General features: G+C 37.3%; 1 protein-coding gene across 2 annotated transcripts in view; it reads right to left on the reverse strand.

Moving 5' to 3' along the window:
* LOC123566166 (multiple C2 and transmembrane domain-containing protein 1-like) overlaps positions 1-12,104 on the reverse strand; it is a 69,544-nt gene that overhangs the window by 29,307 nt on the left and 28,133 nt on the right. For both annotated transcript variants that reach the window (XM_053550132.1, XM_053550131.1), the window contains exon 7: positions 2,575-2,716. In XM_053550132.1, the coding sequence (XP_053406107.1) occupies positions 2,575-2,716 (142 nt within the window). The remainder of the gene's footprint in view (positions 1-2,574; positions 2,717-12,104) is intronic.

Consider the following 12,104-nt stretch of genomic DNA (forward strand, 5'->3'; position numbering starts at 1 on the left):
GAAGATGAGGAATGGTCACAGGTTACATCTGCATTAGTATCAAGTCATTCTAGTTAGGGGTATTGATGCTAGATGAAACGGTCCAATCTGGTTAACCTTGTACGGACGGACGAATGGACGGACAGGACAATCACTATATGCCTCCTGCATCAGTAGATGCAGGGGGCATAAAAATAAAAGAACCTAAGTATAGGATAGAGGCTATGAAGTGAATACTTCATCACTAAGAAACTAACATGGAAGGAGTATATGCACTAGCTGTGGTTTCTGATAATACCACTTTATAACCCCTTTCAGACTTTTCTAATGCTGCTATAAGTAATCCAGCATCTAAATAACTCTCTTCAGATATTATACAATTTTGAGTAAGTATCGGAAAAATTTGAAAATGTCTTGCATGTGATTAGATGAGATGTTTTACTTTGTGTGCTGGTTTAGCTGTGATGAAAGTTACTTTAAATTCCTTCACATTTTTGCCTTTTGGCAATATAGAAACATTTTTGAAATTTAATTTACAAAGTTTGAATTGAAATTTAAGTGGTTAAAACCTAGGGAAGCTCAAATCTAGTATGAAATACGATATAAATCTATGACTGATGGCTCAAACCATGTTGGCATCATTGCTGTACCACCACATATGTTACTTCAGGAAACTGGCCAGGTGAGACTGTATTACACTTCAAAGTTTCTCTACAACTCATGCGATAAATCTGATAACCAAAATTTCTTTGACCTTTAGCCTGCTGGTGGCAAGTGGTTTTGCCTTTGCGACTAGTGCAGACCAAGATCAGCCTGCACAGATCATGGTCTGCACAGTTCACTATTCAGTCTTGTTTGTTTGTTTGTTTCAGGTTTAACGCCGTTTTTCAACAGTATTTCAGTCATGTTACGACGGGCAGTTAACCTAACCAGTGTTCCTGGATTCTGTACCAGTACAAACCTGTTCTCCGCAAGTAACTGCCAACTTCCCGAAATGAATCAGAGGTGGAGGACTAATGACTTCAGACACAATGTTGTTTATCAAATAGTCATGGAGAACATATGCCTGACCTGAGGATCGACCCCGCGATCCATAGACCGACGCTCTACTTATTGAGCTAAGCGGGTGGGTTCGCTATTCAGTCAGAACACCCCTTCGAACAATAACTGGTATTGCTTAAATTGAATGATGGACCAGTCCATTCTAGAAATTAGGATAGCAAGCCTAATACAGTAAACCTCTCTTATAAGGAACTCGGATATAAGGAACACTCGGTTATAAGGAACAGTTTTCAATTCCCCGATCTAATTCCTTCTTTATTCAATGTAAAAATCCTCGGTTATAGGGAACTCGGTTATAAGGAACACTCGGTTATAAGGAACACTTTTTCCAGTCCCAAAGTAGGAAACTCAATGGAAAACACCTCGGTTATAGCGAACAATAATCAAAAAGAATAAATGGTACTGAAAACCGGAAATAAACAAGAGAATCGCTGATGATGTCAGAGTAACGTCGGCACGTTCACGCGCTTTCATGCACACGAATAAACATTTCATTTCTATGATATTCATTGATACCATAAAAAGAAAATATATAATATCATCATAACATTAACATTTACCAAATACTAGACGATAGTTGACTTATATTTACTCAAAATTATGTTCGAGAGCTACATGTAATAGGTATTTCATGTTAACAATAGTGAACGAAAATCAGTCACGGTAACGGTCATACTATCCTAAATAAATGTGCTAATTACGCGTGATTAATAATGGCAAACAGTCCAGTTTACCAAATTTCCAATTGTAGAAATTATGGCAGGTGCTAAAATGGACAATAGCAAAACTATAGGTGTAATCGTATGTATGCTGCCATTGTCTAGCCGTAATACACTGTATGCCATAAATACCCTACTTTTAAATTTTAATGGGTAGTTTAATTTAACATTTTTGTAATAAAAATTTTAACATTTATTTTATATAAGTATTCATGCCTATTCACATAACATGCAGTCGAGCAAGGTAAGGGGAGTAACTGCAACACATCTTATAGTCACAATGTAGCGCTCTATCTTAAAAAGAAGATAGAAAAAAACGACAAAAAACCCCCACAAATTATGGTCATTCTTACCGACGTACATTTTGGCTTAGTTTAGGTTTAACGCCGTGTTTCAACACTATTTCTGCCATATACATGCCGGCAGTTTACCTTACCATCTCTCCAGGAGAGGACCTGTAATAGACTCGCAACTTTCTCGGTCGACCCGGAGTGTTTACACATAGCCCTTTTCAAATGTCAGTCAAGTAATGGTTGCTATACAAATTGTGGTCGTTATACAAACTTCGGATACAAGGAACTAGTTCGCTATTCGGATATAAGGAATCTGGATTATAAGGAACAATTTTAAGAGGTCCCAAGCTGTTCCTTATAAGCGAGGTTTACTGTATTTGTCATGATGCAAGATATCAAAGTGTAAAACTTAAATTTAACATACATACCATCTCTAAAATGCTGGTATGCACACACTGCCATATTGTTTCATAGCTGGTTTATATAAGCTTTACTTACTAAGGAACACACCCTTTACTTACAATGTAAAAACTTTATTCCACTCTGGGTTGAGAGTTTTATATTCTGTATGGGTTTGCAGACGAGTATTTACAAGTTCGAGAACACAGAAAGGATCACTTTTTCCACCAAGATCGGCAGCTAGTAAATCTTGAGCTTTAAAAACTGAAAACAGAAAACACATCTAGAGTTAAAAGTTACCCACTATTAAAAGCAATTATTAAAATATACATTGTAGTTCTTGTGGAGAAAGTGCACAATTATGAGGCATTATGACATAACTTGGCATATTCTGAATTTCATGGATAAGGCAACATAATGTGACTAATCATAAGTATTTCATGCAATAAATCTTTCAGGGAAGAAGTAAGTCATAGAGCTTTCTTGCCTTGAACTGTCTACAAACTGTACGTACATGGCACAGAAACAGAAAAATCTGTGTGAAATATCAGCTGGTCCTGCCAACAGAAAACTCCTGCCCTTTTTAGTAACAATCTCAAAGTAAAAATCTTTCGAACAAACTTGCAAAAAGTTCCTCTAAAAAAGCAGCCCCTAAATGCAATCAAACAGAATCTTTTGAAAAAAGAAATAGTTGAAGACTATGCCAAGTTGCTATAGATCAAATCTGGTGTGATTCCGACTATTAATCTATGAGGAGAAGATGTCCAAGTTAAATGTAGATGCCAATGGACAACAGTTACAGAGTGATCAGGTGAGCTAATAAGTTATTTGGCTCTCTCAACTACTGTTTTCATATAACTATAAAGCTGTTGCACATAAAGACCTAAAGGCATAAAAAAGAAACACAGACTAGAAATGTGTCACAGACACGGATGACCCCGCAACATGAGAAAGGTCACAGGCATGGTGCTGCTAAAAGAAGGACCCTTGGCCCTTTTTATTTATAAAAAAAAATATTGTAGGAAAACCAGAAAATTTAGTATTCTGTATATGTAGTGAAAATTGGCTAAGTTCAACCAAGGACTGTGACCTTGACCTTTGAGCTAGTGAAATGGTTTTTGTGCATGACATATCGTCTATCCATGCTTATCATTTGTGTTAAATTATTCTGAAATTGGAACATGCATGTCAAAGTTATGGCCCGGACAGGAAGACCACATTATCGGTATACAGTCGAATACCGTTACCTCGATATTCAAGGGACTGTAAAAATTGCTTCGACGTATCCGAAGTTCGATGTAACGATATCGACTATATGGGACTTCTTTGTACTTGTGTTGGACGTCTATATTGTCATTATCCAGTGTTTTTTTCTCAGAGGGTTTGAAAGGGGAAAGAAATAATATAAAACGTAAATACGATTTTAATTTTATTTACAAATAAATATCTTAATTAAATACATACATACAACTTTTTAATTTTTCAAAATATACATTTAAACATTAGCATTTTTATTCCTTCCCTAAACAAGTCTGAATGCAGCGGTAACGTTCCTAGTTGAGTAGTCATTTTGACTGTGCTTCAATAACAAAAATTTGCCAGTTAAATACGCATATCCTAAATGGCAGATTTTTACTCCGTCAAGCAGAAAATATTTCATCCAAATTAGTTTTTATATTTGAAAACAGCTTTCCTGCTTGCACGGTGTTTTTCTAACACTAATTATTGGGAATTAAATGCAAACTGCTGACATTTAAATTCGATTAAAACTTAAATAACAAAAAAAACCAAAAAAAAAACAAACTAACTTGAATATGATTAATACATAGCCGGACACCAATAGGTTGATTTTCACACCTTACAAATAACATGGATATTTTTTGACAAGCTGTGATATCGACGAAACCAGGTGTAAAAACAGTACAGGTAAGTTGACGGGACTGAAAAATCTCATCGAGCTAAACAAAATATCGAGCTAACCATATCGAGGTAATGATAAATAATTACTTTAAGATAAATAGGGAAAAATCGCGACCGACTAAAACACATCGTGCTAACAGGAGTATCGAGCTAACCGATATCGAGGTAACGATATTCAACTGTATATGTAGTGAAAATTGGCTAAGTTCAACCAAGGATGGTGACCTTGACCTTTGAGCTAGTGAAATGATTTTTGCGCACGACACATCGTCTATCCATGCTTATCATTTGTGTCATATAATTCTGAAATCGGACCATGCATGTCAAAGTTATGGCCCGGACATGAACACCACCCTTTCCCGAACAACACACAAACAGAGACAGGGGTAACACTATATGCCCCCCACCCCCATTTTATGACGGGTGCATAAAAATATGGATCAGTAAAGAACTCTTGCTGGTTCAGAGAAACATTAGTTATAAAGAACAAAGCTCCCACTGTATTCACTTTTAATGTTCTTGTGCAGAAATTGAGAGGTCTGGCATTCAAATGATACTCTCTAAGGGTATGGAAAAAAAAGTTACACATCAAACACAATTTAACATCAGAACCATTAACTACTTCAGCAATAGTATCTGCTTTACCAGCTAAGAATCTTTTCATCCAATTTTCGCACAACCATATCCAATATCTCAAACCAATTATTACCCTACCTGCCAGTGCTATATCACTCTGTATTGTTCTAAAAAGAACGACAATTTCTTACTTTGTTCCATTAGAGACTGTAATTTACCCACACAATAATTAACAGGATGAACCAGTGTTTATTTCCATTTGGTTTTGTGTACTGACAGTGGGAAATGTCAAAAGTTTTCTAGAATCATCTATCTAGTCTCCAAGAAACTTAAGATAAAGCTTACATCCTGACCTCCAAATGAAGTTTCAAAACTTAGGACCTAGCTCCTTAACCATTTCTTTCTTGGGAACTTTAGGAATAGATGTGATTTTTTGGAATGGATGTGTGGTTTCAGAAATGGATGTGAGTTTTGGGGAATGGATGTGTGGTTCCAGAATGAATGTTATATTTCGGGAACAGATGTGTGGTTTCAGGAACAGACGTGTGGTTTTGTAAAAGGATGTGTGGTTTTAGGAATGGATGTGTGGATTCAGGAATGGATGTGTGGTTTCAGGAATGGATGTGTGGTTTTTTAAATGATGTGTAGTTTTGTAAATGGATGTGTGGTTTCAAGAATGGATGTGTGGTTTCAGGAACAGATGTGTGGTTTTGTAAAAGGATGTGTGGTTTTAGAAATGGATGTGTGGTTTCAGGAATGGATGTGTGGTTTTGTAAAAGGATGTGTGGTTTTAGGAATGGATGTGTGGTTTAAGGAACAGATGCGTGGTTTTGTAAAAGGATGTGTGGTTTTGTAAATGGATGTGTGGATTCAGGAATGAATGTGTGGTTTTTTAAATGATTTGTGGTTTTGTAAATGGATGTGTGTTTTTTTAAATGTGTGGTTTTAGAAATGGATGTGTAGTTTCAGGAATGGATGTGTGGTTTTGTAAAAGGATGTGTGGTTTTAGGAATGGATGTGTGGTTTTAGGAACAGATGTGTGGTTTTTGTAAAAGGATGTGTGGTTTTAGGAATGGATGTGTGGTTTTTTAAATGATGTGTGGTTTTGTAAATGGATGTGTGGTTTTTTAAATGATGTGTGGTTTTGTAAATGGATGTGTGGTTTCAGGAATGGATGTGTGGTTTTGTAAATGATGTGTGGTTTCAGGAATGGATGTGTGGTTTCAGGAATGGATGTGTGGTTTCAAGAATGAATGTGTGGTTTCAGGAATGGTGTGTGTGTGTTCGGGTTTAACGTCTTTTTCAACAATTTTTAGTCATACAAACGGAGGTGTCTACTTGTAGTAGTCAGCATAATGCCCAACTTTATAGTGCTGCCTCACTGGAATATCACGCCGTAGACACGAGACATGATACCCCACCCAGTCACATTATACTGACACCGGGCTGACCAGTCCTAGCACTACCCTCTTAATGCTGAGCGCCAAGCGAGGAAGCTACTAGTACCATTTTTTTACATCTTTGGTATGACACGGCCGGGGATTGAACCCACGACCTCCCGCACTCGAAGCGGACGCTCTACCACTAGGCTACCGAGGCGGTTTTCAGGAATGGATGTGTGGTTTCAGGAATTGATGTGTGGTTTCAGGAATGGATGTGTGGTTTCAGGAACGGATGTGTGGATTCGGGAATGGATGTGTTGCCAAATATGAATGTGTGACTTTAGAAGCTGAAAGTGGCTATTTAGCTTTTGGAATGACTGTATGGATTTATGAAAAAGACATTTCCTAGAGTTTTTCTTTACAAAACTTTTTTTACATATATCTTCTTTAATATTTATTCTTTCAATATTTGTATTCATTTGGGTATGTCAAACATTGTGTGTTTTTAAACTTTGTTTCTGACAAAATTTACTGTGAAAACAATTAACAACAAGAGCTGTCGGAAGACAGCAACGCTCGACTATTTAACAGCCTTGTCGCTTGAATGAATAAGAAAGTCGAAAAAGGGGCATAATTTTCTATGCTGAAAAAGGGGCATAATTTTGTAAAAAAGCAAAATAAAGTTATGGGACCTGCTTTGTGCATGTCAGATCATGACAGTGAACAAGTGTGTGAAGTTTCAATCCATTCCCATTAGTGAGTACTGAGATACCAGCTTACATACAAAACCTTAACCAAAAAATTCTAAGTCGAAAAAGGGGCATAATTTTGTAAAAAAGCAAAATAGAGTTATGGAACCTGTGCAATGTAAGTCAGTTTATCACAGTGAATAAGTGTGTGAAGTTTCAATCCATTCCCACAAGTGGTTGCTGAGATACCAGCTTACATACAAAAACTTAACCAAATCGGGACGCGGACGCCAACGCATGGGCGAGTCCAATAGCTCTACTATTCTATGAATAGTCGAGCTAAAAATGCACACTTTTATCATAACAGCTTACATACACAACAGAACCAAAACCTAAACATCCATGCTTTTTCTGAGTTCTTTTGATAAATACTCGGATTTAGACTGACTTTTTCAAACAAGAGGGCCATGAAGGCCCTGTATCGCTCACCTGACCTAATGACCTAAAGATCAACAAGATTAACATTCTGACCAAGTTTTCATTAAGATATGGTCATAAATGTGGCCTCTAGAGTGTAAACTAGCTTTTCCTTTGATTTCACCTGGTGACCTAGTTTTCAACCTGACATGACCCAGATTCAAACTGGACCTTGAGATCATCAAGCTTACCATTCTGACCAAGTTTCAAGAAGATACAGTCATAAATGTGGCCTCTACAGTGTTAACAAGCTTTTCACTTGATTTGACTCGGTGACCTATTTTTTGACCCCACCTGACCCAGATTTGAACATGACTTATAGATCATCAAGATTAACATTCTGACCAAGTTTCATTAAGATACGGTCATAAATGTGGCTTCTGCAGTGTAAACTAGCTTTTCCTTTGAATTGACCTTGTGACCTAGTTTTTGATCCTACATAACCCAAATTCAAACTTGACCTTGAGATCATCAAGATTACCATTCTGACTAAGTTTCATGAAGATACAGTCATAAATGTGGCCTCTACAGTGTTAATAAGCTTTCCTTTGATTTGACCCGGTGACCTAGTTTTTGATCAGACATGACCCAGGTTCGAACTGGACCTTGAGATCATCAAGATTAACATTCTGACTAAGTTTCATGAAGATACAGTCATAAATGTGGCCTCTACAGTGTTGACAAGCTTTTCCTTTAATTTGACCCGGTGACCTAGTTTTTGACCCAAGATGACCCAATATCTAATTCGTCCAAGACTTTATTGAGGGTAACATTCTGACCATATTTCATTAAGATTGGGCCTAAATTGTGACCTCTAGAGTGTTAACAAGCTTTTCCTTTGATTTGACCTGGTGACCTAGTTTTTAACCCCAGATGACCCAATGTCGAACTCATCCATGATTTTATTGAGGGTTACATTCTGACTAAGTTTCATTAAGATTGGGCCAAAAATGTGACCTCTAGTGTGTTAACAAGCTTTACCTTTGATTTGACCTTGTGACCTAGTTTTTGACCCCAGATGACCCAATATCGAACTCGTCCAAGATTTTATTGAGGGTAACATTCTGACCAAGTTTCATTAAGTTTAGGCCAAAATTGTGACCTCTAGTGTTAACAAGTTTTCCCTCTGATTTGACCTGGTGACCTAGTTTTTGACCCCAGATGACCCAATATCGAACTCGTCCAAGATTTTATTGAGGATAACATTCTGACCAAGTTTCATTAAGATTAGTTCAAAATTGTGACCTCTAGAGAGTTAACAGTCAAATTGTTGACGACGACGGACAACGGACACAGGGCGATCACAAAAGCTCACCTTTGAGCACTTTGTGCTTAGGTGAGCTAAAAAAAACAACTCATTTCTAGATAAAATGTTAGAAAAATAAATTTTCTTTTGCTTATTTCTGATAGCCTCAACTGTTAAATATGATTTCCTACACATATAGATAACAACTTACACTATAACATGCGTACAGCTTGCAAAAAATAAACAGTAGCAACCATAATCAAGATTTTCATTACTTTTCTGTCTTCTAACTTGTAAACAGGCATCTCTTTGTAAACAGGCATCTCTGTTTTTCACTGAATTTGACTTTCCATTAGATATAAACCAGTATTCTAGGCTTTTATCTGCTGAAACATTTTCATTTGATTATTTCAATTTGTTCAATACCATCTGCAACTATTCAACTTCATATAACCCCACAGAAGTATCAGTAAGTTATGGATCGGCAACTGTGCTAGATACAGATACAAATTTTATTGAAATTTGGTGTTACATCAATAGGCTGCGCAGTAACAACTCCCAGGGATCCCCCTAGTGAACGGATAACTTTGTAAATGGATGTGCAGCTTTAATAGCATTCAAAAAGTATCTTTTAGAGAACTGAGCTTAGGTCTGTGTGATATTATGGATATGCTTCAAAGAAAATTTTATGGTCTTTTTAAGGTCTCACTCACACAATTAGTGTACTTTAATAATACATATCTTAAAGTCAAAATCTAAAGTCAAATGAAATTAATTTGCAGAGCTTACTATTGACTGATGCTTTTGAGCAGGGATTCTTAATGAATAACAGATGTATTGATTCTTTTATTCACACGTCACTAATACATTTAACTGCACAGGAATACAACCAAGACATTTTGTATTATCAAATAGACTTTCTTCATTAGGGCACAGACTGGAATTCTACACATGTAATGAAGATAAAATAAATCAATTAATAACTAGAAAATGCTTTTGTAAAAAAGCGCATGTCTCCCCCAATGCAAAGTCCTATAGGCAAGAAGTCAATAGGGGTCAGGAGCGAAAGTCAAAGAGACACTGATGGTTGGCTGCAATAGGGATCATCTACTTGGCATGTCCAGTCATCCCGCTAAATTTCAACACTCTTGGCCTAGTGGTTCTCAAGTCACTGTTCAGGCTCCTGTGACCTTGACCTTTGATCAAATGACCTCAAAATAAATAGGGGTCATCTACTCTGCATGTCCAATCATCCTATTAAGTTTCAACATTGTAGGTCAAGTAGTTCTCAAGTTATTTCCAAAAAATGATTTTACATGAACAGGCCACTGTGACCTTGACCTTTAATAGACTGACCCCAAAATCAATAGGGGTCATCTACTCTGCATGTCCAATCATCCTATGAAGTTTCAACATTCTGGGTCAAGTGGTCCTCAAGTTATTGATCGGAACTGGTTATCAATGTTCAGGCCCCTGTGACCTTGACCTTTAACGGAGTGACCCCAAAAACAATAGGGGTCATTTACTCTGCATGAACAATCATCCTATGAAGTTTCAACATTCTGGGTCGAGAGGTTCTCAAGTTATTGATTGGAAATGGTTTTCCATGTTCAGGCCCCTGTGGCCTTGACCTTTAACAGAGTGACCCTAAAATTGTTAGGGGTCATCTACTCTGCATGACCAATCATCCTATGAAGTTTCATCATTCTGGGTCAAGTGGTTCTCAAGTTACTGACCGGAAATGGTTTTCAATGTTCAGGCCCCTGTGACCTTGACCTTTCACAGAGTGACCCCAAAATCGTTGGGGGGTCATCTACTCTGCATGACCAATCATCCTATTAAGTTTCAACATTCTGGGTCAAGTGGTTCTCAAGTAACTGACCGGAAATGGTTTTCAATGTTCAGACCCCTGTGACCTTGACCTTTGACGGAGTGACCCCAAAATCAATAGGGGTCATCTACTCTTCATGACCAATCATCCTATGAAGTTTCAACATTCTGGGTCAAGTGGTTCTCTAGTTATTGGTCGGAAATGGTTTTCAATGTTCAGGCCCCTGTGACCTTGACCTTTGACGGAGTGACCCCAAAATCAATAGTTGTCATCTACTCTTCATGACCAATCATCCTATGAAGTTTCAACATTCTGGGTCAAGTGGTTCTCTAGTTATTGATTGGAAATGGTTTTCAATGTTCAGGCCCCTGTGACCTTGACCTTTGACGGAGTGACCCCAAAATCAATAGGGGTCATCTACTCTTCATGATCAATCATCCTATGAAGTTTCAACATTCTGGGTCAAGTGGTTCTCTAGTTATTGATCGGAAATGGTTTTCAATGTTCAGGCCCCTGTGACCTTGACCTTTGACGGAGTGACCCCAAAAACAATAGGGGTCGTCTACTCCAGCAGCCCTACAACCCTATGAAGTTTGAAGGTTCTAGGTCAAATGGTTCTCCAGTTATTGCTCGGAAATGAAGTGTGACGTATGGACGGACGGACAGGGCAAAAACAATATGTCTCCTAGGGGAGACATAATTAAATCCTGCAGACAGGTTTAGACATACATGTGGTAAGTTCAGAATCCCAAAACTGGAGGTTTGCCATTTTTCAGCTGGAGTTGGGGTCTCAAAACTGGAGGTTTTTTATCGACATAAATTAAGCACGCGGACACAAAATTTAGAGACAAAATCCAACACTTTAGGCCACACAATAACGCAAAAGTCTACACCAGAAGAAACAATACTCATAACTCCTGATTTGAATTTTGACAGACTTATGCCCCTTTTTAACTTACATTTTCCAACATCTCTGTTACATTCAAAGCTATTGACTATTATGCCCCTTTTACTGGCAAAGCTTTAATTGCCCCTTTTACTGGCAAAGCTTTAATTGCCCCTTTTAATGGAAAAGCTTTAATTGCCCCTTTTAATGGAAAAGCTTTAATTCAGAGTCAATCACTGAGAAAAGTCAAGCATGCTGTCTTACAGAAGCTCCCTCTTGTTCCAACTTCAAACTTTCTTAACAGATTAAATTTGTAGAAACACTCAATTTAGGTCTGAATTGTGGTGAACATTATTCTACTCCAGAAGTGAAAAAAAAAAACGAAGTTCTAAATTGGTCTGAACACAACTCGTAAATTATGTAAATTCCTTACCCCACCCACTTTCGTATAAAAATACTGATCATTAACGATTTTGACATGAAAAACAGAAAACAGAAATGCATCAACATGTATTTACCCTTACCAAAATAATGTAGATTGATGTTATCAAATAAATGAGTGTGTGTTTTCATCCAATTTTCAATGAAATAAGTTCGATTTTAGTAGCAAATTAATTTGGTAAACATTGGAAGAAAATGGCGTAA

The sequence above is a fragment of the Mercenaria mercenaria genome, chromosome 8, assembly GCF_021730395.1.
Source record: "Mercenaria mercenaria strain notata chromosome 8, MADL_Memer_1, whole genome shotgun sequence".
Lineage (NCBI taxonomy): Eukaryota > Metazoa > Mollusca > Bivalvia > Venerida > Veneridae > Mercenaria > Mercenaria mercenaria.